At 36.4% G+C, this 26706-nt stretch overlaps 1 protein-coding gene across 3 annotated transcripts in view; it reads left to right on the plus strand.

Moving 5' to 3' along the window:
• Window positions 1–26706, plus strand: part of STRN (striatin) — a 68993-nt gene that overhangs the window by 31431 nt on the left and 10856 nt on the right. For 2 of the 3 annotated variants that reach the window (XM_059841350.1, XM_059841349.1), the window contains exons 6-16: window positions 5281–5416; window positions 7253–7388; window positions 11116–11226; window positions 13534–13620; window positions 14177–14320; window positions 16470–16606; window positions 21017–21192; window positions 22150–22197; window positions 22873–22994; window positions 23821–23988; window positions 26173–26313. In XM_059841350.1, the coding sequence (XP_059697333.1) occupies window positions 5281–5416; window positions 7253–7388; window positions 11116–11226; window positions 13534–13620; window positions 14177–14320; window positions 16470–16606; window positions 21017–21192; window positions 22150–22197; window positions 22873–22994; window positions 23821–23988; window positions 26173–26313 (1406 nt within the window). The remainder of the gene's footprint in view (window positions 1–5280; window positions 5417–7252; window positions 7389–11115; window positions 11227–13533; window positions 13621–14176; window positions 14321–16469; window positions 16607–21016; window positions 21193–22149; window positions 22198–22872; window positions 22995–23820; window positions 23989–26172; window positions 26314–26706) is intronic. The other variant, XM_059841351.1, reaches the window with a different exon arrangement.

Raw genomic sequence — 26706 nt, forward strand, 5'->3', positions numbered from 1 at the left:
GGCCCTTGCTTTTTAAATGTCATTCCTTTGCTATTCCAGCTTATATGCAAACCATTTTGTAAGTGTTGCTTACCAGTTGTAATACATATTGCACTAGTTCATGCATTGTGTGGTGTGACTTCATAGGAGATTTCAAAGGTTGTGACAGACTGTTAGCCTGGCCTGTGTTCATTGTGTGTAAATGTTGATGATTTTAACTGCTCTGTAGTTTTATAAATTATTTTGATATTTTCTGAGCTTCATTATTAAAGATTTTACAGTGTTGAACATCTAATGAACTGTTCTTAAAGACACTCCTCATTGAATTTGCATGCATTTATTTAATGAGTACAGTTTGATAGAATTTAACTAGCCACATTGAAAAGACTTTTAAAACATGTGATAACTAAATTCTGTGGGGAATTAATAAAGCTTATGAAGACTATGCAGTAGCTGTTTTGACAGTAGTAGGAAACTGAACCAAAGAAAATGGCTCAAGAAAGAGTATGGTAGAACAGCTCTGAATTCTGGGTCACAACAGGTTCTTTCCAGCAATACAAGAGCTCCCAGGAACATTTCTCAGCCTAAGCTGAGCTTATATTCATTTAACTTTATTGTGATATTTCTTCCTGCTTCTGAATTTATCAATAAAATCCTGATTTTATTTAAGATAACTTGTGTATGTCTTGGATAAAATAAACAAACAAAAAAGCCCTCTACTCTTTCCTTTGAAGCTGTGAGTAGGACTAAGGCAGTTAATGGCCTTGTGATTGGACGGTTCATAGGAGAAATTTGAGACTCTCCCTGGACATGACCACAGACTTTCCAGGGTTATTATCAGCAGAAGAGAAGGCAATGATAGAAATATAGAGTGTGTTAGTTACAAGGAAAATACATGTCTTTTATGTGACTTTAGTCTAAGTTAAACTTGACTTTGCAGTTTGAAATGTTCTGGATCACGCTGGGAGCTGGAAAGGTATCATCAGCATGCTGTTCTGGTTTCCACGAAAGAACTTCACCTTGCCTGTAGTTTGTAGCTTCTGCATTTCACTAAGAAACATGATTTATGTTAAGATCATGAATATTAAATGTTGAGAGCAAATACGTTCAGTCTGAGCTATGCATTTTTTAAAGGTGGAAATATTTCAGTGTCAGAACCAACTGTATTTTTACACAAAATGCTCATCTCAAGGCATGTCTCTGTTGGGCAGAAAAGGAAGAGTTGGTGTTATGGCCTGCAGAGCCCAGCAAAGCCAGGCTTGCTTTATTGAAATAGTGTATGTGGAATACCCACAAATCACATTTTTTTTGGTTTCGCGGGAAGATATTATTATTTTTTGTCTTAAAGGGGCCAAGGGGTTAACACAAATCTGAATAATTGAACAGCCTGTAAAATACAAATTGGGGTCAGATTTTCACAGTCATCACAGCTGCTCAGAATTCTGTCAGCTTCTCCTGAGGAAGAAAATACTTATGTGATTTCAGTTTCATGTTATTTTATAAATACTTCAGTTACCATCCCATTTGTAACAAGAATTTTGTGTTTTAAACAGGAAATCATTTCTTACCTTTGGGAATCAGAAGTTCCCTGTTTCAGGAGTGATAGTCACAAAATCTGTGCACTGCCCATCTATTGTAGTAAGATGGAAAACCCAGCAGCATTAGTCTAGCTACCCTTACCTTCTGGCAGTACTTATTGTTATGCCCACGAGAAGCAGTTAGTCCTGTTGTACCTGACTGTGGGTAGGCAGGAGTGGCAGGGTGGTATCTCTGCCCCAGAGAATTGCCTGTCTACTTGGATAAGGCTACCTGAAAGGAGGATGTAATAGACAGAGTTAACAGTGTGTGATAGAAGATATGATACTGTTTAAATGATTTTTGTTGGGTTGGTTGGTTAGGAGGTGCTGAGTCCCCTGGGACGAGACCTTCAAAGAAAAAGACAAAATTAGATGCTAGAGAGAAAAGCATGCAAGAGTGCTGTTACAGAGTCCAACTGAGGAAGGAGCAGTGGGGTAGAGATTCAGAACAAGCAGCTGAGGAGCACAGGATTGAGGGAGGCCTTGCCACAGTCTGGCTGCTCTGTGCTTTCTGCTTTGGCAGATTCCATAGCTTCTGCTGCTGTCTGGAGGTTCTGGTTCATTCTTCCCCAGCTGGTTTTCTTTAGACAGTATGGCTGGGGAGGAAGGAAGAAGCTGCACTGAAGTTCTTGCACGTTGAATATTATGTTCTTCCTTAAATGTGTTGTGATACAGGACAGTCCAGAAAAGAGGAATTGTCCTTGTTGAGACCTTTTTGGGTTTTTGGTCTCTCTTTATTTGCAATGGGCCCTGAACCTTGCCTCACTTGTCCTTGTAATACCATAGTTTGTATCAGTCCCCACTTTCAGAGCTTGATTCTCTTGTTTTCATGCATTGATGTTTTAAAAAATACTCCAAAGCCCTGGAAATGTCAAATTTTGTTTCTTTTTCTAAAATGAAATTTAAAGTTATTTATTTTACTACCCTATCTGGGAATATAATTTTGATCCTTCTGCTTTTTTAAGTTGCTTTGTGAATGACCCTCTAAGAGAAAAAAAGAAAAAAAAAAGAGATTGAAAATCAAATTAGCTAAGGCCAGAAATCTTTCTTCAATACATTTTATGTTCTTCCAATGTATTCATGCTGACAGCATTATCCAAAATGCATTATGTTCATATGCTGCTAAAGGATGACAAATAGCTCAAATTATTAAATCACCTTTGATTTGACTGCTAAAGTTTTTTGGGGCACAGTATAGGAAATCAGCCTGTCTGTCAGCTTGAAACTATCTTCCTGTAGAACCCTTGGATAGTTTAAATATTCTGTGTCTTCTGTTTTCCTTTTTTTTTTTTAAGAATTCTTTCTTGGAAGTTGTGTCTTAGCACAAATAATCTTTGGTGGCCCTATGCTGTACATTTCTGTACTGTGCAGGAGTTTTGAAATACATGATAAATAAGCTACCATGTTTCCCAGTGCTTGAGATGCCCATTTACCCCTGCTACCCATGTAAATGCAGATACATTATTATGTATATATATATCCTGCCCACTAAAATGTGTAATAGTTAATAGGATAGTAGAAATCAGAGCAGTTAATCACAACCTCTTTTGGTAGTCACTTTGAACTTGAGTGTGAGAGAGCCACGTTTAAGAGCAAATGAGTTCAGAGCCAAGTCTGGTTTGATTTACTGCAAATACTTGGACCTATAGAAGGATATCTGTTTCTTAATAGTAAGATCTCTTAATGAAAATTTTATAGCCCATGTTTGGTATTAGTACATATATTGCTGTTTACCTGGAGTATGTGTGATAATTGCTATTATAGATCTCAGCTAAAGTGTTTTTACATGGCAAAATAATGAGGAAAAAAACCAGAAATAGTTGTGGTTGGATGATTTAGTCAAATAAAAGTGGACACAGACTCAAAATTTGCTTAAAGTCAAGAAGTTAGTCAAATGGAGCACATTACAGGTGTTGTCTTTCCAAAATTTTTCTGTTGGAAACAGCAAGGCAACTATACCATAGGGTTTCTGTGAAAATGTACAATGTTACTACAGATTCATGAGGTGTTAGAAGTTGCCAAAGTCATGATTACTTAAGAAAAATTTAAAAATATTACAGAGTGTTTTCAGGTTTTTCATAGAAACGAGGGTCACAATACTGCTGTAAGCAGGGCAAATTTGAAACATGCTTAACATTGTTCTTAGATCTAAGTTAAGATCTGGAAAAGCAGAAGGAATATTCTTGGAAACAACAGTGACCATGAAAACATAATGTACATAGAGGTATATTATACATATTATGAGGCTGCTGTGTATGCAGAATTTCTAATGGCAAGTGAAATCTCTATTGGTATTTTTGGGCGATAATGGTGAGAAAATGAAAAAAAAGTAGAGTAGCAAGTTGTCTTAATGAAATGCAGATATACTGGGGCTGTGAAGAAGCCACTTCTGCTGATTGTTGTCATGTAAGCGTAGAACTGCTTGAGCAGAGACTTTGCAGAGGAAGTGTGCTGCTTATCATGCCTTATTACACATCAAAGCTTTTGGCCTTGGATGCTTCCTGTAATAGACCTTTGGAAAGCATTAGGAGGAAACACTGGAGTAAGTGGGTGAAGGACAGGTGATCAGGTGTTCACACTGCAGGGGGATTACAAGACCTTACTGTTTAGGTGTGTTAGCTGATTGAACCTTTTGAAAAGCTTAGCAGAAGCAAGGCACTTGCTGTACTAAGGGTGACTGCATTAGACAATTTAGAGCTACAATTCTGGAAAGAGAGAGGGAGAGACTTCTGCTGTTTCAGTGGTTGTGAGAATCAAGATGACGTGCATTTAGTGATGAACTATGAAAAACTGTCTACTGATTAAAGGTAAGAAAACAGTAAAGCTTGTCTTCACTGCTTCAAAGCCATATAAAGAATCTACCAGGTTTTACTGGAAGGAATTTTAACAATTCAAAATGAATGAATTTTGTTCACTGTATCTTTCAGGGGTTGTTGAAGAAGTGCATCTTCTGCATAGAAAACACAGATCCTGTTGATAATTTTAGGACTGTTTTATCTGTACTTTTGTCAGAGTTTTAGTAATTGTTACAGTCCTGTTTCTTGGATTCTTCCTCTTCTGTTGTTAATATAACAACCCTTATGCTTCCTGTTCTGAGGCAGTGCCTAAATTTCTGCCAGCACAGTTGTAATTTTACCCAATCTTCATCCATTTCCTTATTTGTTTAATGTAAATTCAAATATTATTTAGTCATCAATGATATTTTCTCATTATATTCTTTTATAGTGGCATATTTATCGTGTCTTAAAAGCTAATGAATGATAGATCTAGAGTCTGGTGTTTCCCAGCAAGATGAGGAACATTAGCTAGCAGTAGCAAAGTCTTCCTGTCCCCTGATGTACATGTGGGAGCCCGGCCTGGTAGCTGTGGCTCATGTCCTTGTTGTTGCAGCTTTCAGTAATGGCATAGCAGTATTGATGTTGTTTTGGGCACATGTCAGATGAATGTGGCTTTAAAATGCTTTTAGAATAAAAAATAGAAGTCTCTGTCCTAGTAATGGCAGCCATACTAAGAATAATTGTTGGTTCTAATAATACACTTTATGTCTGTTGTTTAGTTCTTTAGCCACAAGAATTTTTAGCTGTTAACAGTCCATTTTCACTTGAAGGCTTATTTTAGTCTTGTATGTTGTTGGACATAATAACACAGAACAGCTTAGTAATTGCAAAAGAGACTTCATTGTGATTTCTTTTCTCTCATGATGGTGATTGTTGTTGTTGTTTAGGAAACCTGAATTGACTGACTCTGCCTCTCTGCTAGAAACCTTCAAATTTCTTGAAAATGCAGCTGCAGACTTTAGTGATGAGGAAGATGAAGAAGATATTGAAGGAAGAGAGAAAACAATCATTGATACTGCAACAGTGAGTGGAAAAAATAATTGAAAAAGTTACGAAGAACTGAAAAAGTGAGATTAATGAGGTGTCTATAAGCAAAGTATATGACTGTGTATGTACACATGCAAATCATTAATGCATCTTTATGATGTTCTGTCCAAGCATGTGTGCATAAGAGGAATTATATATGCATTTCTAAGTTTTTGCATACAAGTTATGCTTTGCCATCTTTATTGCTCTAAGTCAGATTAAATTTTTCTAAAATTGTCTCTTTACTATTAGATAGTAATAAGTATTTTTGATATATACTGGAGCACGATTTTTAAGGTATCAGTGTCCTTTTTTACAGTTCTCAGCTCAGTTTGAAGGTATTGTTCATAACATTGCATTTCAGTAATTATTCTTGAATATTTATTAAAAAAATGTGATATTTAAAATTATTTGTAAAAAATTGTGTTAGATTACAAAACTGAAATACACTTGTATTTATAGCTTGTGGAAGGAAGAGGTGTAACTGGAAGAACTCTAATGTAGTTAAGAAATTTTTTTGTTTGCTCAGTCAAATGCCTTAACCTCCTTCATGATCTATACTTTGCTGTATGATTTCTTCATGTGATCACACAGATACATGCAATCAGTACTCTTCTTTAAAATTAACATTTATTCAGTGAATTGTGTTTCCTAAAAATTGAAGCAGGTAAGAGATGATGGATGTGATTGTTTTTATGGTCAGTTTTATGAATTAACACTAAAAAAACCAATTAGTTTTATGACATTTTCAAAGGGGATCTTTTCAGATCTTTCCTGTCATTCATGGACTAAAGTGTGAGACTCTTCTCTTAAGTCTTGTGTAATACAGTGTGTTCACTAAGGCTGCTGAAGAAATGAAGCTTGAAGTTTAGAATTGCTTCAGGTTTAGAAATTGGTTCACTGTATTTAGAGGAAATAAAATTGGTCATCCTCCTGAGCTGTGGGATGTTGGACTGTGTGTTGGAGTCTTTACAGACTGACCCTTAGCAAGGGTCCAAGTCAGAGCATTGTGATTAACATAAATTTTCTATTTCTGTAGAAGTAAAAATAGTGGTATGGTTTTCATGTATCATGACAACACCTTACCAGTTGGTCAGATAACTGCAAAGAATCGAGTTCGTTTTGATTATTGAGGGAAAAGTAAATTTGTGGAAAATCTAAAATGAAATTCTTCATTAAATAGTATATTTTTTTCTTTTACCAGAATTTGCTTTTGAATCTGAGAGATAAATGCAATTTAAACATGAAAAGCAACACGTTTAAGTAGCAATACCGTCCGAGAAAGCATTCAGAATGGAATGACTTACAAAGTCTAAGAAAATCAGCTCTTGATAGTTGTGGGGTTTGGGGATGGTTTATTTGTTTCCTGGAATTGAGTCTTGGTCCACAAAGAGAAAGATTTCAGAATTGAAAGTTAGCTATTTTCGGAGAAGCAAAGTGAGTTTGGTTTTGCTGAACTCTTTTCTGTGGCATTCTTGAGTTTTTGTTTGTGTGTTTTATGTGTTTTTCAGAAATGTTTTAAGAGAGACTTTGTACATTTATAGTATTAAAGAAAAAGATAGTAATGGTGTAGATTAGTGTAGGTTGTTATCCATGTGATTGATTATTGATGGTCACAGGAAGAAAAAGTTACACACAAGTTTCATTATCACTTACAAGTTTGAATAAAGTCTGTGTACTATTCCAGATTTGTTCATGAATGTGTACTTTTCTGCTTCCTCTTCAACTTCCTGTTTGGATTTTGCTTAGAGGACAAGACAGTACTGCTTGGATTAAAAATGTGTTTGTAACTTAATTCAGCATTTTCTTTCCCTGTACTTTCTGACCCTTCAGATTGTAAGGAAAAGAGTTCTATCTGACAGCAGTGAAGACAGAGATACAGAAGAAGCTTTGAAAGAGTTTGACTTTTTGGTTACCTCAGATGATGGTGATGGGGAATCGAGAAGTTCAGGAGATGGAACAGACTGGGGTAAGGAAATTTGATGGATCATACCAGGAGAAAAAAAAGGTGTGCTAAGAACATATTATGACTGATCAGTTCATTGAATGAGGTCTCTGTTAGGATACAGCATCTTTTGATTATTTCTATTTCTATTTTATTATCAGTAAGTAATTGGTAGACTGTAGTCCTCTTGAAATAATATTCTTATTTTTTCTGTAAACTGCTTCAATGTAAAGGTTAACCTTCTTCAAGGTTTCTGCCTCAGGTCAATTTTCGCCTCAGGTCATTTTTCCTTTTCATTAATTCTAAGGCAGATAGAATTTAAATTTTATGAGTGGTATTTCAATGTATTTTTCCAGTGACCCATGCACATGAAGGGCTCTGATAAAGCTGTATTTTACAGTTATGATATGAAAGTTATTTTGTCATCCTAGCTTTCTCCCACTTTGATGCAGAGAGTAATGTGAGTCATAAAATCCAAATGAGTTGTACTCTTATTGTGGATTAGTAATTTAGTTAATATGAGCTCTTCAGCTGCTCAAACTTTCTTTTATATTTTAGCAGAATAATATATCTTTAGAGCCACTAGTCATAGAGAGACATTTCACAAACTGCTGTCTGTCCTTTGAGGTTCATGTCCTGCAACCTGGATTGCCACCATCTCTGCTTTACCTTGACATAATTATTCTGCCTAAACCCTTGGTATAGAGAAGGGGAGGAAGAAGAGAATTGGTTGAATATCTTGATGGGAAGTTGATTCCTACTTAAGCTGCTCTGGAAAATCTTAAGGATAGGTGAACATGGAGCTGTTGAAGATGATGGGAAATAATGGAGCTTTATAATGGAGCTGTAACTGTGACAGACCAATAAGCCATGGTAGATGTGGCTCTCACATGAGCATCTCCAAGATGCTGTATTTCACTGAAGCTATGTCCATCTCCTGGTTGGACTCCAAGTTACTGTTCAGTGTGGTGTAGTCTCTGTTTTAGAGGATGTTGTAATATCATTAGAGACATCAGTCAGTATCTGCTGATAATTAGATATCAGCAGTCATTTGGCAAACCAATCTAGAAATACTGCTCTTAAAAAAAAAATTGGATACTGCTCTTTAATACTAAAATTTTATCCATCTATGCAGGATCAGTGCAGCTATTGCTTGTGTCACCAAAAAGTCAGTATGCCAACAGGAGCTTTTTGTTCTCAAATTCACACTTCTGGTTTATTTTTGCTTTAATTGATGACAGCTGAGTACAAGTGAGCAGAAGTCTAACATTTAAAACAAATTGTTATTAAAAGTAGTCCTTTCCTTTCCAGAAATGCAAAAAGGTTTTTTTGAGTTGGAGGTGTTCATGTTTTTCAGTTCTTTCACAGCCTATGTCTTTTATGCTAGCTATGTAAGACTTAGCTTCTTCAAGGAACTGCTGTTGTAAATCACTTAGGTCAGCTTAAGTGGAACTGTTAAATGTAGTACAGTAGAGTGATATTATAGTGAGGGACAACAGCAAGAGAGGAAATTCTTTCTTCATTTTGGATTCCAAGTATTACTGTTCAGTTACAGTAATCTGTTGAACCCATTTGGCTTGAAAGGTTCTCTGATGTTTTCTGGTAATTTTTAAGCTATTAAGCACTTGAATAGCCGTAGTTCAGGATCCACTTCTGAAGCTGAATAATATTTGTGGGACATGTGGGAAGCATGCTGGGGCAGTCTGCAGAAAATTAATATATTGGGTGCTTTCCTGGCAACAGCCTAATAAAAATCTATTTAAACTTTTTTTTATTTGCTGGAGGAGGGAAACAAAGTCTTGTCTAGCCAGGGAGGAAAAGCATGATTAAAACTTTTAACCCAACTCCGGAAAGACTAGATACTTGTTTCTCTGAAGTATGTTTTTCTCATATATTTTTTGAATTATTTATGCAATTATTGCTCATTAGTGGTAATTGAGGTTTATGCATTAAGAGGACATGACTTAGCCCATATACAATTTATTTTAGAGTCTCTCTTCAGCTTACTAATGCTTATTTTCATAGCTTTTCTTAAAAGACTTAAACTGCTAAACTTTGTCTTAAGTTAATCTGACACTCCATGAGTATAAGATCATGATTGAAGTGTTCAAAGGAGTGAGAGAGCACCTTAAAAAGTATCTTGTCCCTCTGTGATGCAAGTCTGAGCAGAGTTAGGCTCTGTTTTCTCAACATCTGTATATCAGGTAGTTAGAAGCTGCACTAAGATGCCTTTTTTTGGCATCACTGAACTCTCACAGTACTCTCAGCCCCTCTTTGAAGCTCATCTGCTCCAGCTGCCTGAACAGTCTTAGTATCTCCCTTAGACTTGCTACACTATGCTGATAATGGGTGCTTAGGACTCTACCTAAAAGGTTTCTCAGCATTAAAAATATTGTCTTGGATACAGTACTCCAAATTGTGTTTTACAAGTGCCCAACACAGGAACAGTCACTTCCTTCACTCTCTTGGTTACATTCTTCTTAATGCAGCCCAGGATAGTGTGGGTTGCTTTTGCTGCAGGAACATGTTGCTGAATCCGTTTGAATTTGATGTTGAGAGAGGATCCCTAGGTCTTTTTTAGCATTAGTCATTTTTGACAAGTCAGTCACATTAGTAACCTATGTGTGGTTTTTATCTTCTGGCCAGTCATAGTGACTCCTTCAGACTGTGATTGATAATGTTGTGCTTCCTCTACAGACATTTAAGTTCTGCAGCTTAGTCTGAGGATAAGTTTATTATTGTTTGTATTTTGAAAGCTCTAGAATAGCTTATTGATGTAGAAAGCAAACTTGGTCTGAAAGGAATTCGTCTTTAAATAATAAGGTTAAGATTTTAATGAGAAAAACAAAGCAAAATTATAATGCATTTCAAAGATTTTGGAGCTGTAATGGTCATGAAAATACATATGAGGAAGAGCTGTATTACCTCCCCTCTTCTTGCAAATCATTTTTCTAAGCTGCCTCAGGACAGCCTCCATATATGGAAAAACTGCTTGGGGCATTTGAACTCATGTAACGTGTTTTGCTCAAAATCTCTAAATACTGTAGAATTGGAAGGATTCTTCTATTCTGTATCATGTCACAGAGGAAGCAATTTGAGGGAGATGTTTAGGAAAAAAAACTAAATCCAAACCAAAATGTGGGGATGATTTTTCATTAGGTACGCTGAAATGTTTTGGACTTTTTTTCCAAAGATTACTACCTCAGGCCTTCACCTTTTTGTAAAGTTTCATGGCTTTAGTGCTCTAATGGTTTATTTAAACCATGATGACAGGTATATTGTGTTCCAAAATTATTTAAATATGCTACTGCTTTGTGTAAATGACAGCATAGCACAAAAACAATAAAAGGAGAATTTGAAATGCAGTACACATCATCTGAGTTGTAAAGTTATGTTGACGAGTAACATAGCTGTTTCTTCTAGATATAATAATTCTTTCCCTGGAGGAAAGAAAAAGATGAAAAATGTGCCCTGATTTATTGTAAAGTAAATGTCGCTTACATTTATGGACAGCTATGTGCTTGGTTATGGGAATTAAACATGTGAAATTTCATCTCAGTTTTTATTAAGAACATTCTGAGCAAACAGAAGTGGAATGTGAGTAGCAGTTTTACAGCTTTCACAGGCTTGGTGCTATTTCTGTCTGTTTAAAATAAAAGACAAACGTTGACAGCAGCTGTTGCCTCCTTCAGTGGAGATCACTTGGTGACATTATTGAAAAAGGATGTTTCATTTGTTTCACTTTGTTTAGAAAAGGAAGACCAGTGTCTCATGCCTGAAGCCTGGAATGTCGACCAGGGAGTTATAACCAAACTCAAGGAACAATACAAAAAGGAGCGCAAGGGGAAAAAGGGGGTGAAGAGTAAGTGGAAAACATTGCACCTTAAAATCATAAATCTCACATCTTTCACACCCTTAATTCTATCTCTCTTTCAATGTTTTCCTAAAATTACTTACTCTTTTACTTTGCTGCTCCTGACTGCTTTCCTGTTCACCAGTTCTCAGGGGTTGAAATTAATGACAGACGATCGAGTTACCTGATAAATAGTTGGATTAGATTTAACTTCTTCCAACCAAGTGTTGGGTTAGTTAAAAATTCTTGCTTTGAGCATATTTTGTACTTTCATTATTCAGATGTTTAAATTGTAAAAGACATTGTTTTAATACTTCACACTTTAATACAGAAGACTTCAGAATCCTTTCTTAGCTGGAAACATGCCAGTTTCACGGGAAGAGTTAAAGTCTGGTATATAAATAAACAAAGAAAGAAACCAAACTGGAAACTCTCTTGAGTATCCTGTTAGATGACAGTGGGAGAAAACAGGTTAATTTCTACCCCTGTTTATACTTGACATTCACAACATGAAAGTCATGCTGTCATCATAATTTGTTATGCAGGGCTCGAAATAGGAAGCAACTATGACCATCAGTTTATTTGTAAATCATAAGATTTATTTATTGACTTTAATACCTCTGGGACTAGCCTTCAAAAAAGTTGGGTATTTTTATTAAAAAAAAACACCTGTGAACAGTATCTGAAATACAGTTTCTAGCCCTGTATTTTTTTTTTTGTTACATTTCTTAAAATACGGATATGTTTTGTAAAATCAATGGGTTTTGATAGGTAAGCCATAAAATTTTTTGAACTCAGATGGAGAGTTTAAAATGAAACACTCTATCTATGGCTGTGTTTCAAATACCTAGCCATATTGAGAATTCATGTGTGAAAGATGTATATTAATAATATTGCATGTAGCCTGGAAAAAAATTTCAGGGGTGTTTCTCCCTTTGTGGCAAGATGCTTATGAATACCAAGGAAATTCTCACTTCCAAAGAGATATGCATAATGATGTAAATATGTCAGAGCCTTGCATCGAGGCTGACTTGTTTTATTACTTTTTGTATTGATACTCTCATTAGCTGCTGCTCAGCAGTTGGTTGTGTGGCTGAAATTATGTTATGAAATACAAAAACTAAACATCTCCTTTTTTTTTCCAAATTAAAAACAAAAAAAAAGGTAAATAATTACCATGCTTTAAATTTCTCAAGTGATATTTTTGTCATCTTTGGAATAATTTAATTTACGGGAAGTTAATTGCAAGTCTGACAAGAAGCTGAGCTAACTAAAGTGTTCATATTTAACAAAATTCATTCTAAATTTCTTTATGGTTAAAGACAGACAGGGCATGCCAGTATATGATTACAATGAAAGTGATTTTTGTAACTTGTCTGTTATTTTTAAAATACACAGACATGTTATGTAGTTCAGGGTAAAAAGCTGTGGGGTTAGTCTAGCAGAAATTATTTAATCCAAGTGTTGAAATTCTGTTCTTGAACAGCTGTTGTCTTTTTTTTTTATGATAAAACTTAATTGTTAATATAGATACAGACATTATTGGAGTATGTTTTATATCATTATGATAAAAAATCACAATGCAAAGGCAGCACTCGGACATCCAGTGCTCCTTCATGAAGGTAACTGCTGCTCAGTACCTTTTGGATTGATTTGATTGGTTTGATCTTGGGAGACAAAGTGGTTTACTGTAGCAGTGAAATTAAGCATCTTTCCATGGACATACCATCACTGGAGGGCCATCAATGCAGAAAAATCAGGAAGAATCAGAGCCTGTTTTCAGTTATTCGTAATATTGCACATAGTGAAGAAGAATGTGAGGGAGGCTGTCTGGAGAAAAAAGAAGGAACTAAATAACATTATATTTTACTGAGTTTGTTTCTATGACTTTAATTTCGTCATATATGGTGCTTAGCCACTGAACTGCTACTAAGTAAAATATTGGTTTTAAAAAGCAGATATTATAGTAAAACAATCTTGCAAAATCCTTCTTAGTGTTTTTCTGGACTGTGTAATATTTTGGTGACAGACGAGTTAAATACAATTTAGTGTATTATCAGTCATTATGGTTAGGGTGGACAAAGTAGTGTTTGCAACTGCATTAGTAAACTCATGATTTTGCAAGGCTGTAGTAAACATTCCTGTGAAGTAATAAGAGAATAGAATCATAGAATGGTTTTATGAGAGAATACATATATTAGAGTACACTACTGTGTTAAAGCTGCTTGAAAATAGCTGTATTATTTACTGGTCTAGGAAAAAACATAATGGACTATGGGTAAGACATTTTCCCATTCTTAATTAAACTTACAACAGGAAAAACTACCGAAGATATGTTTCAGCCTCAATCCTATATAAAACAGTCAAAACAGGGATGTGGGAAAATGATGGAGCAAAGCACAGGTAAGTGTCAAGAAGGGCATGGGTCTTCACCATATGTAGCTTCAGGAAGTAGGCCAGTGAACCCAGCTGCATTTTTATTTTAATATAAGTATAACATTTTTGATTATATAGTTCACGATACTACACTACTGCACAAATAAATTTAAATTATAATGTTGTCATAAGAATATGCTGCACAAAGTACCTGATGCACAAATTATAAAATATTCATGGATGTCAGCTATTGTTTTAGCAAAGTAAATATTCTAATTATCTAAAGTGTGACTCAGTTGGCGGCATTGCTCAGCATCCCGTACAAGTAGCACTATGAGTCCATTCATATGGGGAAAATTGTGCGTTCACAATTCTCAGCTGCTTCTATCACTTTCTTCTTGAAATTCATTTCATGCTGGATGATTAGTTACTGCTGAAATAAGTGCTCATTAGTTTTTCTGTGGTAATGTCATAATGCAAGGTAGGATCCATTGTTGCATGTGCTGCTGTAGCATATCTGATATAAGGAGTGTCATCGTGAACTATGCCTAAACCCTTTAATTTTTTGTTTTTTTCTGGTTAGGGCCCAACAGGTCAAAGCTGCAAGATATGCTTGCAAACTTGAGAGATGTTGATGATCTCCCTTCATTACAGCCATCTGTTGCACCTTCTTCTAGGCCCAGTAGTTCAAGGCTCATTGAACATGAGATAAACAGGACGGATGAAGGTAAATATTAAAAAAGTGCATACTCCTTCATAGAGGGTGGATGTTTATAGTTACTTAAGAATTGTTCTCTCTGACTTTCCAAGCACTTTACAAATTCTGATTCAGTATTGCAAGTTTTAGGTGTAATAAATGACATTCCCATTCCTCCTTTATGGTCACTATTAGTAAGGTCAAGACACCTACCTAAGTTCAAGTTTTGGCTGAATATCTTTGAGCACGATGGAAAAAATAATTTGGCACTTAGTGGCTTTGTAATATGACCATCCTAAAACACTTGCTTTCGTTTGTGCTCAAGCCTGGCAGACAAGTGTGGGCCAGAAACTCTGAAGACATAAGAGCATAATTTTTTTTTCCCATTGATATAATTTTAAATGTATGTATGTATACATACACACACACAAGTGCACCCTTTTTTCCAAAGTGCAAACATAGGGGCTGTGCAGGTAAACACAGATGCCTTACTATAGCTTTCAAAAGCCTGTGCAGTGAAGCATGATTGTGTAGGGAATCATACAGAGCAACTTGCAGCTTGCCAGTGTATTAATTTCTATAATGTGTTCCAAAAATGAGGAGAAATTCTCATAGAGGCTAGTCCAAGTATGGAGAGCCACACATGCATCTTTGTAATGAAGCACTGCTATTAAGGCTGAAAAATGCTGAGTCATCGATTTGATTCAATATTTGAATTGCTGTAATGTAGGGCATAATAACATATAGGATATAGAGCTATATTAATTTGACAAAAATGGCAGCCTTCCAGTACCTAAAGGGAGCCTGCAAGAGAGCTGGAGAGGGACTTCTTACATGGGCATGTAGTGACAGCACAAGGGAGAATGGTTTCAGACTGAAAAGAGGGCAGGTGTAGATTGGATATTAGGAAGAAATTCTTTACTGTGAGGGTAGTGAGACACTGAACAGGTTGTCCAGGGAAGCTGTGGATGCCCTGTCCCTGGAAGTGTTCAGTGCCAAGTTGGATGGTGCTTTGAGCAATCCCATCAAGTGGAAGGTGTCCCTGCCCATGGCAGGGGGCTGGAACATGACGATCTGTAAGGTCCTTTGCAACCCAAACCATTCTATGATTCTGTGATATCATGTGCTCTATTAAAATGGTAAATATATGTTTTGAAAAATGTGCAAAACATGAGTTCCACTTAGCAGTCTTTCAGTGAGAGTGAAAAAGTAGGTCGGCCAAGTTATAATTAAGATGCATAAAAAGCCCTGGTGTGTGGAATAGCTACCAAAGATCTCAGTAGTTCTGCTTCCTTCATGCTCAGTGATTTTCTTCATGAAAGAAGGGGGTAACTTAGCAACGCTTTGTGAAGTGGAAGAATTTTTTGTTGAATGTTCCCTTTCCAACTTTTCTCACATGTACTGAGAGCTGTGTTAGCAGAGCTCTGCTTTCATGTCCTTTCAGTAATGTGTTTTTTAATTCAGGGACTCACATGGATTCTCACAAAAAAAGGACAGCTGATTGTTACCAGTCTGAGTTCGGTATTAATGTTAGCTGTGTATTTCTTTGTAAAGCTGAGACACCATTTTTTGGGCACTTTTTTTTTTTTAATTCTAGTAAGTTTTCAGATTTGGTGTCCTGTATGTATTGTGTGTTGAGTGAAATGTTGCATTGTGAATTCAAAAGAAAGGAAAAGAGAACTGTAGTGTAGACTTTGGGGTGGAGGAGGTAAAAGATATTTGTGATGAAAAGGTAATAACTAAGAGACCTATTCAAAGAGCAGTACTTGAAGAGCTTTGATTTAGGCTGCTCCCACCAGCTGTTTTTATCTACATTTTTGTTGCTTCTTCAATATCTATTTGCTATATTTCGTAGTTGAGTTGGGGAAGGTGTTTTCTGTGCTACTTGTTCATTATATATGGATTAATGGTAGCACACCCTTCCTGCCTGTGGCTGGCTCCATTTACTGTCTGGAGTTGCACACACCTCAAGTGTAGGTGTGTTCAGAGGGTGCTGCTTATTGGTAAGTACAGTGATTAACCTTAGAATATCTGTTTTTCTATGAATCTCTGTGGATCTTTTTGCCCTCGGCTACTTGACAGATAGGTAGCATTCTGAAAGTGGAAAATGTGCTTTTATTGTACAGTGTAGTATAAATCTATGTTTCAGGATTTTTTTGTTTGTTTTCTTTTCTTGCAGTGGAAGCTTTAACATTCCCTCCATCCTCAGGGAAATCTTTCATTATGGGAACAGATGAAGCCCTTGAAAATGAACTGGGTCTTGGAGAACTGGCAGGCCTTACAGTAGCGAATGAGGCAGATTCGCTGACTTACGATGTAAGTGGTTATTAATGGTAACTCAACGTCCTTCTGTCTTGTTGAAGGCAGATGCAAGTTACTCGTGTGTAGACTCAGCAGATAACATTCTTCAGTTAAAATTATGCTGCCAGAGGATGTCACAATGTATTACTTGGCAAAGGAGTCCTTCCCATACACAGCAGCATTCAAGCTCTCTGCAAGCCCCTCTCCTCTCATTTGCCTGCCATTTGTGCAAGTAGTTGAAAGTAAATTAGTAATAGTGGTACATCTGGGCACATGTAACCCCAGTGACTGAGCAAAATTAGGAGTATCATGGCCAGCAGATTGAGAGACGTTTATGTCCCTTTTACATGGGCTGTATGCAGTTTTGGGCCGCTCCACTTCCAAAGGGTTGTAGAGAAATTGAAGAGTATCCAGTAGCTTCTGAATGATGAGTAGATGTTAAGGGAGCTGGTCTTGCTTAGCTGTTAGGAGGCTGAGGAGTGCTTGAATAGCAGCCTGCAGGTATTAGAAGGGTGTTTGTAAGGATGACAGAGCCAAGCTTCTCTGTAGTGCCCGGTGTTAAGGCAGGAGAAAACAGCAAACTGTGGCTTGGGAGGTTCAGGTAAGACATTGGGGGAGAAAGTTATGTAGAAGGTGATACTGAAACAGCTTGCTCAGAGAAACAGTGGAATCCCTCTCCTGGGAGATATTTAAAACTTGGCTGGGGCAGAGCTGTGGTTTACATTACCTGGTGTGCAATAGTTTCATTTCCAATGGACCAGAACTCTTAGGAGGGTTTTGTGGGCAGCACTTCTGTAGCTGTGAGTGTAGCCTTATTTTGCTTGCACTGTTTATGAAAAAAAATTTTCTTAAAATTACGTCTTTTCAGTTGTATGCAGTTTTTTCTGTATTTCTGATTTCTTGGGAAAAGATACTTCAGGTATTAATTTAATCATCTGCTCTTGTATGATCTGTCAGCTTCAGTTTAATCTTGCTGTTGCATTTCCCAGCTGTATCAAGGTTGAGGGATTTCAGAGATCATTTTTAATTCTCTGATGGGGAAGAATCCTACCCTTCAGCAAATCTGATTCTGAAATAATCATTATCTGGGATTTTACCATGACAAATTAAATCTGAGACTTTGGACATAAGATGCAGGTCCTTACTTTGAAGTTCTACCCCTGTATGTACCTATAAAGCAATGAAATACATAGTTAATAAAATCTTAGACTCCTTTTGAGAGTGCCACAGCAGAGATGTGCCCTACCACTATTGGAAGTTTCTGAACATGTGATATGTTATGAGTCATCAATATTGCAATGGATGCAGAGCATTTCTGCTAATATTCAGTATTTCAGTATTATCTCCTAATTTGGCTCAGTTCCTAATGTTTTTAAGAACTAATTTTCCCGAACTATGTCTTCAGAAAGGGGTACAGTAATGTACAAATAAATTGCTGTTACAGGTACTCCTAAAAATCCAAGGCTGGATTTTAAATTCAGAGAACATGACAAAGCTAACCCATCTGTACAAGATGCTTTCATTGCTTGACTTCATTGTGCAAGTGTCCATATAAATGTTGTGTTTGTTCATGTTTCTGTCTCCTGAACTAACAGCTTTCATTGACTGAGTAGCACTTCTTTATCCACTCCAGTCCTTTCCTGCATGGTAGAGAATACTAACTTCTATTTGTTCATTTGTCCAATGCCTGTATGAAGTCCTGTGATCAGGAGTTCATAGTCATGGTTACCTCGACTCTTACCTTTTTTCTAGTGCTGACAATTAAAAAAAAAAAAATTATAAAACTATTTGCTCTGGTTACTGTGCACTTTATTGAAGCAAAATGAAGGGCTGGTGACCCTATTTCAAGTTTTATTGTAAGTTGAGCTTATGGATAATGTTTTTATTTTGGACTATTTCATACATCTGGCTGCCAAATGTGAATCAGGTATGATTAGTGAAAGCTTAGTATTTAAGTGTCAGTTTTGAATCATATGGAGAATTAAGTTGAAAGATCATGAATCAGTCCTTAAATATATTTGCTGATATATACTTTTCCCATTTTCGGTCCCTTTCATCTCCCTGACACTTTTGCTGGATTATTTTCTTCTAAAAAATGGCAGCATTAGCCTGCCTCATTTCATAGTTTCAGTTTTTTACATAGTGCTTTGACTGTAAATTGAAGAATGGTTTTCACTTGGTAATGAAGATTATTAATTTATTACTTTAAAGACTTTTTTTTCTTTGGTATATTGGCTTTTAGAGTACCTAACAAGATTAAATTTTCCAGATTGCTAGCCAATACACCTAAGTTTGCCTTTTCTTTTTCCTTCCTTTACACATTCTTGACAAATGTTCACTTTGGTTGGCTCTGGTTTTTTTCCTCTAGTCTTCTGAATAGATTAATCATCTTCATAAAATTATAATAGATTTTAGATAAGAGTAAATGAACTATAAAATCATTGCATTTAATGTTAAGTACTGATTTGGAGGTTTTGGACTTTGCAGTAGGCCCTTGTTTGATTTCTTACAACTTTGAACAAGAGAAGTACCTGTCATTGCTGTCATTGCTGTCTTTAGTTTTCAATTTGTTTTCTATTCATTTTCAATTTTGTATAAACACAAGTATTGTTATAAGTGGCAAATCCAGATCAGGTGCTAATTTTGGGGTTGGCATCCCCCCAAACTGCTCTTCAGGCCTTGAGTTACCTCACTGTTGTGCTTTGGCGGGGACAGACAGAAGGAGATTGAGTGCTGTGTGAGTAAGCAGCCTCAGAGCTTGCGAGACTGGTGGGTAGAGTGATGTGGTGCAGCCAGGTGGGTGATGTGTCAGGGCTAGAATCTGTTTCTACCTCTGCTGCTGCTCTGCTAGCTGGGACTGCCTTCCATCTACTTTCCAGTTTATGAAGTGCCCATCTTGGACTCCTTTTAGAAGGACATTTTTGAATGAAAGACAAGCAAATGGAGAATTTTATCCTGCCAGGACTGGAATTCACTGTTAGGCCATCTGAGGTGTCTTGGTGGCTTTTGCAGATGTGGCACAGAACCTGTGCTGCTGGTATGGCAGCTGGAGGGCAGGCCAGCTCCCTCCATCACCTGATTGGCATTAGGTGCCTATGTTGAGGCAACCACATTCCTCTCCAGGTATCTGTACATCTTGTACCCTTTTTGCTGAGACTTTCTTGGCCAGTCCTCAGAAAACCTGCCAGAGCTGCTAACTGTGCAGTCCTGCCCCATCCTTGTACCAGCTCGAGCATTTGTCTGTTCCTTCACAGAGCCAACTTGGCTCAGTAAACTGGCAAAGAAACTGACTTGTCTCCCTGAGCAAGGCAATATGTCATTACTAAGAAATATGGTGAGGCTAAACCTGCTGTTTCTTGCAGCTCCTTTCTCGTTGTTTAAGATCTATGGAACCTTTTAATTTATATATATTTTTATTGTTAAATCCAGATGTATCAAAGCTTAAGAAAAAGCCCTTCTGTTCTCAAACCTCCTCTTTCATCCCCAGGATAAAATGTTTCTTGAAGTGGCTCAAAACAGTTCTCTCATCTTTGCAGTTAAAGATACAAATTATTTGGAATTATCGTTAGATTGCAGTGTGATAAACATCAGTACAATTGTGTGTTTTCTTGGTTTTCCATAACCACCATCAGCAGTGGTTATGGAAAGGTAAATTTTACTCATGACATTGTTGACTGACAGTGAAAAAGTCTTTTCAGCATTTTGTGTCAATATTTGTTCAGAGGAGCAATACTGAAGTAACTTAAACTTTATTGAATAAACTTAAGTTTATTAAAAGGCTTTCTTTTTGGATCTTCTAAAATGCATTTATTGCCAAATAATTGTGTCTGTATATATGATACCTTATTGCCTGCCAGTTAGAGTCTTAGTGTGTAGCCAAGTCCTTTTTGCCTTTTTTTTCTTATTCTGGCAAACTTTACTTGTCATGCATTATTACAGAGCTTGGGTTGCCTTAGCTGGGTAAGTTAGCTTGTGTTCCTTTCTCTGCTTCTAGAGACTTCTCTGTTTTTCTCAGATCTTTTCTTTAGAGATATTATGTCAGTAGTACTTTGGATAGTCAGGGACTGCACCTTGATGAGTCAAGCCCAGCTTTGTAAGTGAATGAGCCATAGATCAAATTTTAAATACTTAACTGAATTCATTGAAGTATCAGTGCTTTTAAAGTGTGTAATTTGACAGACTTGAGAGTATTTCAAATTTGCATAGAATTTATCCCAGTGGATGTGACATTACTCATATGGAATATGTGTACCTTGGTTTGAAGTATCTGGTTAGTGTTAAGTGGACTGTTATTTGAGAGCAGGTTGTTGTGAAAAGTGGGTGAGGTAATTTGACATCTTCTGAAAATGCCAAACTAAATTTTTGATTTCTTCCTTTTGTTGTGCCTTCCAGCTTAATTACAAGTTTGGCATTTTTTTTTATTAGATAGCCAACAATAAGGATGCATTGAGAAAGACTTGGAACCCCAAGTTTACGTTAAGAAGTCACTTTGATGGAATAAGAGGTCTCGCTTTTCATCCAGTTGAACCAGTCTTAATAACAGCTTCAGAGGACCATACATTAAAAATGTGGAATTTACAAAAAACAGCCCCAGCAAAAAAGTAAGAATTTTTCTTTATTTTCTTCAAAAACAATTTTTATTTATGAAGGAAAAACAAAACCTAGATACTACTTTACTGAATGGCCCTTGCAGTTAATGGAAAGTGTTCCCTGAATTTAAGAGTAGGAAAACAAGCTCTCAGAGAAGGGTGGAGATGCCTAAAGAATGCCAGAAAAAATCCATGTGTGTTTGTGAATGTATTTTGTTTGTGAAGATGAAAACCATTCTTTTTTTTTGTATTTTCCTTGTAGATAACATGACAAATTAATTTACTACTGAAAATATTTGGATGCAGCCTGTTAGTGTGCTTGCATGTGTATATAAATGTATAGGATGCATTTATATATATATGCATATGTATGTATACACATACATGCATATACATGGGACAGCTTGAAACTCTGAGATGTTGCCAGGTTCCTTTGTTAACTGTCTCTTGCAAATTGCTGGGAATTTGCAGAAATCAGAGGAAATTCATAGTGGGGCTGATGTGGTTAAGGGAGTAGGTCACACCTTTGAGGAGAACTGGGCATAACACAGTCCTCCCTGGATTGATAAAGTCCAGAGCAGCAAATTTTCAAGCACTTCAATGTTGATAGGAAAAACTTTGAGTCCAAAACTCCTTTTCTGCAATAGGAACAATTAATGATACATTCCGTGTATCATTAATTGTCTCTCCACTCCTGCTCCATTGATGTACCTAGCTACTTGTTTGATGGGTCTGTGAATTACCTTGAAGGTCTTCAATCAAAAATCCAAACAACCAATTCTATCATGTCTTGAAAGACTGCAAATAGTTCCTAGACCCATGAAAAATCATGTTGGGAGAGGAAGTTGTGGGAGAAACACTGCAAAAGATGTAGCAGGGATTTTAAGAATTTAGTGATTCTGGCAAATTTTTTGTGAAGCATTGTATAAGATGGTATACATGTTAACATTTTTTTCATACTTCATTTAGGAGTACTTCTCTTGATGTAGAGCCAATATATACCTTCCGAGCACATAAGTAAGTATTTCCTGAGAAAAACTGTCATATTTTGAGAAGGATAAGATTTTTAAACAGAAACAGAATTTTAAAAAAAGTAATTTCTACCTTATCAGCTACTGATTTCATGTGACGCTTTTAGTTCCTATGTTGTTTAGGATATCTGCATGTGTTCTTCTTCCTTCTGCATAGGTATTTATGTCTAAAGTCTAAAGATATACCACAATTTTAAAATAAAAAACCTACAAATGATACAGTTCAAATTTGTTCAGGTCTTCTGTTCATCATTGCAGCTTTTGCCTTTTTGACATATACTTGCATATGTGGAATGAAACTGAAGAAGAATGAATGCAGTGAATTTAAATCTACTGAGATGATTTCGTGAAAGAGGCTTAAATATTTTGAAAAGAGAAAAAATCTGTTTATGTGAAATATAAAATCCTAGCGTTTAAATTGTGATGTTTTTCACATTTTGTGTGCATAATGTTTAATTGTCCTGATTGCAGTCGTGTTACCAGATACTGTGGAGGGTATTTTTGTGGGAAGTCTTGTAGCATATTATTTAATTATGCAGAATTTTTGTTGCAATCCATGCAGCAAGTGAATTATATCTAACATGGAAATTCTTAAGATTGACACTGCATTGCATGTAATGAAAATGTTAACAGTCAGTGTTTCTTTGGGACTTTCTTCCAGTGGACCAGTGCTCTGTGTGGTGATGAGCAGTAATGGTGAGCAGTGCTACAGTGGGGGAACAGATGGCCTCATCCATGGCTGGAACACAACCAACCCAAACATTGACCCCTATGACTCTTATGGTACGTTGCTGTTGCACCCAGCAGTGAAATGATAAGTTTAGTGACAGTAATGTTATGTCACTAAAATAGTATAGTTTGTAGGTAATGCTTCTGTGAGAGTTTAAAACAGCAAATCGAATGTTATCTTCAATTACTTAAGTAACCTTTTGTTTTAATGCTGTATAAGATAAAATGTCATTTTCTTAAAAAAGGCCTTGATCTCATCATTGTTTTTAGAAACAACTAGTCTAAAGTGCAGGTTTTAGAAGTACAGGACTAAACCTGATCATTTGGAAAGTACGGAAATCTGTGGTTTTTTGACAAATTTCTGTGGAGTTGAGATAAAAAGGTTTTATAGTCTGGGACCAAAGCTGTTAATGTTGGCTAGAAACAGCTAAAAAGGCCCAGTTCAGTAAAATTTAGTAGATTTGAGTGGATGTCTCCCTTGTGTCTGGATTTTATGATTTATTTTGCACTTGTGGTAGCTTCAGATGCAGTTGGCCTCAAAGCTAACTTCTGCATAAAAGGGACTGCTGTGGCATTAATAGCTGTTTAAAAGTGAATTTTAACAATGAAGTGTGTTTTGCCAAAGTCAATACTGTCCCTTCTGCTGAAGCAATGTTTTGTTCCTTTAGTTGAAAACTGGGTAATTGACTGTCACATATGCTGCTGAAATTCAAGCATCTTAATGCCAGAATAATTAAGACTTCTGTATTGATATGACGTGAATGATCTTGGGATTTTTTATCAATTACCTTCCAGAGGTTGGTGCCTAAACACAGGCTAAGATACAGCTATTGACTTCAGATTTTGTTCTGAAATGTGTTTTGTTGTGTTTTGTTCACAGATCCTTCTGTTCTAAGAGGTGCTTTTGTAGGCCATACTGATGCAGTGTGGGGTCTGGTTTACAGTGGAGCTCACCAGCGTTTGCTGTCCTGTTCAGCAGACGGCACTATACGTTTATGGAAAGCTACAGAAATTGCTCCAGCTCTCAATATCTTTAATGATAATCAAGGTACAGAAAATTGCCCTACCTCAAAGTTCATGGGCATCACTGTTCAGACTGGCATAATTTTGGCTACTGAATAGAAATACTTCCTGCACTTCTTTCTGAGTTTTGTATCTTTATGAATGTTTTTGGGAAGAGTAAATTTTGTGACCCTTCTCTGACATTACCTGAAAATATACCTAGATTCAGGGGGACAGTTAGATCCATCTGAAAGCCAGCTGCTGCAGACGATCTGCTAATGTTACTAGCATAGTTGAGAATAGTGTATTAACTCCATAATTCAAATTCAAACTCGAGTTTCCACCAGGCCCTTGCTTTTGGTTTGTCCAGAATAAAAGCCCTTTCTTCCCCAGTGGAATTTTGGAGTAACCAGTGTTTCATCTCAGGCCAGTGTCATTGTACCTTCCAGATTTGTTCCTTGTGCCTCTAACACAGAGATTCCAGTTGAATTTCTGATTTTGCAGATCAACTAAATAACAATAACCTAGTGATTCTAAACAGTGCTAGTTGAAAAAAAAAATACTCCTTTAGAGTTAGTTACTGAAATGTCATGCACAAGTGAACATCCCATTGGTTAGAATCTAATTTCTTGAAGTTGCTGTCTGTCTGAGTCTGAGTGCTCCAGAACAAGCCCATTGACATGGCCAAACTCTCTTACAGCTGATAGTCATGAAAGACAGCCCTTCAGAAAAACCTTGAGGCAAAATAAACTGTCACAGCTGAATGGGCATGTCAAATTATAGTGTAAAGCTGGTCAGATATGCCATTGCTTGTTACTTGAGACTGAGAAAAATAGAAACATTCTGTGTATTTTATTTTTAGCAAAATTATGTTTCTAAAGGTATGCAGGCTTCTTATTGCCAGCTTGCCTATCTGCCTGCTTTGAAAACTTCCTGGTAGAGTTTTTGAGTTTGTTACTGTGAGTTGTTTTGGTTTTAATTATTAAACTAAGGGGGAAGGAGGAGTAGTCTTCCCTCACAGAGGCAATATAATAGCCCTAATATTAGGGCTTTTTTTTTTTTGTATTCTAAACTGGAATGAAGCCCTGTTGTGAAATCCAAAGACTGAAAGCTCAGTTTTCCTATGGCTTATTGATAACCTTTGACAAACCCCTAAAATATCTGTCACTCATTATTCAAGTTGTTCAGATTAACCATTGTACGCTTACCAGGAAGCTGCAGATTCTTGCTTACCAGGAAGCATGCATGGCAGTGGTAGAAAAGGTCACTTGAGAAACAATGTGTTTTCTTCTCACACCAATTCTTTTTGCTTTTTTTCAAGTACTTGTAGGTAACTACTGCCATTCCTGAGAAATATTCTTGAGGTCTTGTGTCTCAGAAAGATATTTCTCCCATGAATCTTTAGAGAGTTTACAGGGATGTGATGGTATTCCTGTGTTATCTGAATCTATGACCCAACATTAGGTTGCTTAAAATTCAGTTTCTCACTCTTTACCTTTTCCTCCTCCTCCTGACGTCTGTTGCGACTGGTGTTCTTTCACATAGCAGGTGGTGAACAGGACATTTGAAGAGAAAAATCCTAAGGAATATATCCTATGCCCAAGCTTTGCTGATATGACCTTCTGTCCTGTAGTATGCAGACAGCTACAGTATAAGGCGATCAAATATATACCACAATAGGCAGGAGCTTTGAAATACAAGTTTATAATGTGTTTATATAATTGCATGTGATGACAGTTCCAGTGCTTAAAATCTGCACCTGGAGAATTTGGTATTTTATTAAGATCTGATTTTGTCTAAGTTAATTATAACAACATTAATTATCTGTCATGTCACTTGTTGTACACTCCAATTTCATGTGCTTTTACTCAAAGCAGTGGAGTTTGGTGGAGGTTTTTTGACAATTGCTGTTACAGTTAAAGGAATTAAAAGGGGCCAGGGAGTTCTTGCTTTCTTAATTTTAAAGTAGATTTCTGCACAGCTGCAGTTCCAGATAGAGCATCTTAGTAAAGAAAGTTGTTGATACACATGTCCAAAAAAATAGCATTAAAATAGTTATCACACAGTGAAAGCTATTTAGATTGGCATAATTTAGATTTTAGAATACAACATTTCCTTTGATTATTGTGGTTCTTTTGGTGTTGAAGTGCTTACTTTTTTTGTAAGGATTTTTTTGTTTACTTTTTTATTTTCTTTACACCAACTATATCTTCTCTACATTGTTTTCTAGAAATGGGAATCCCTTCATCAGTAGACCTTGTGAGCAGTGACCCAAGCCTCATGGTAGCATCATTTAACAGTGGACACACTAGCATTTTTAACATGGAGACAAGGCAGCGAATTCTTACCCTGGAGTCCAGTGTGGATACTAGTATGTATCAAAAGCCCCAAACCAACCAAAGGAAAAAAAAAAAAAATTTGCTTGTTTAAGATGGATACTTTTGATAATCTTTTCAATTTTTCCAAAGAATTAGTCAGTGTCATGAGAAATGATAAAATGGATTATGTTAGAAGCTGTGTTCTGAGATATAACAGTAAATTGTTACTACTGCAATAGACCTCACGGGTATTGCAGTAGCAGAAGAATGTGCATACTTCTGAAACAAGGCAGAAACAAGCTCACACTCTCAATTCCTCTTCAAGGGATAGTAGCATGAAAAAAAGCACAAGTTTCTTTAATATGGCTTTGTGATTTTTGCAGATTCAATATATCCATTTTCTCTTCAGTCCAAAATTGCAAAAAATAGGCAATATCAGAAAATTT

This window comes from Haemorhous mexicanus, chromosome 3, assembly GCF_027477595.1.
Source record: "Haemorhous mexicanus isolate bHaeMex1 chromosome 3, bHaeMex1.pri, whole genome shotgun sequence".
Taxonomy (NCBI): Eukaryota; Metazoa; Chordata; class Aves; order Passeriformes; family Fringillidae; genus Haemorhous; species Haemorhous mexicanus.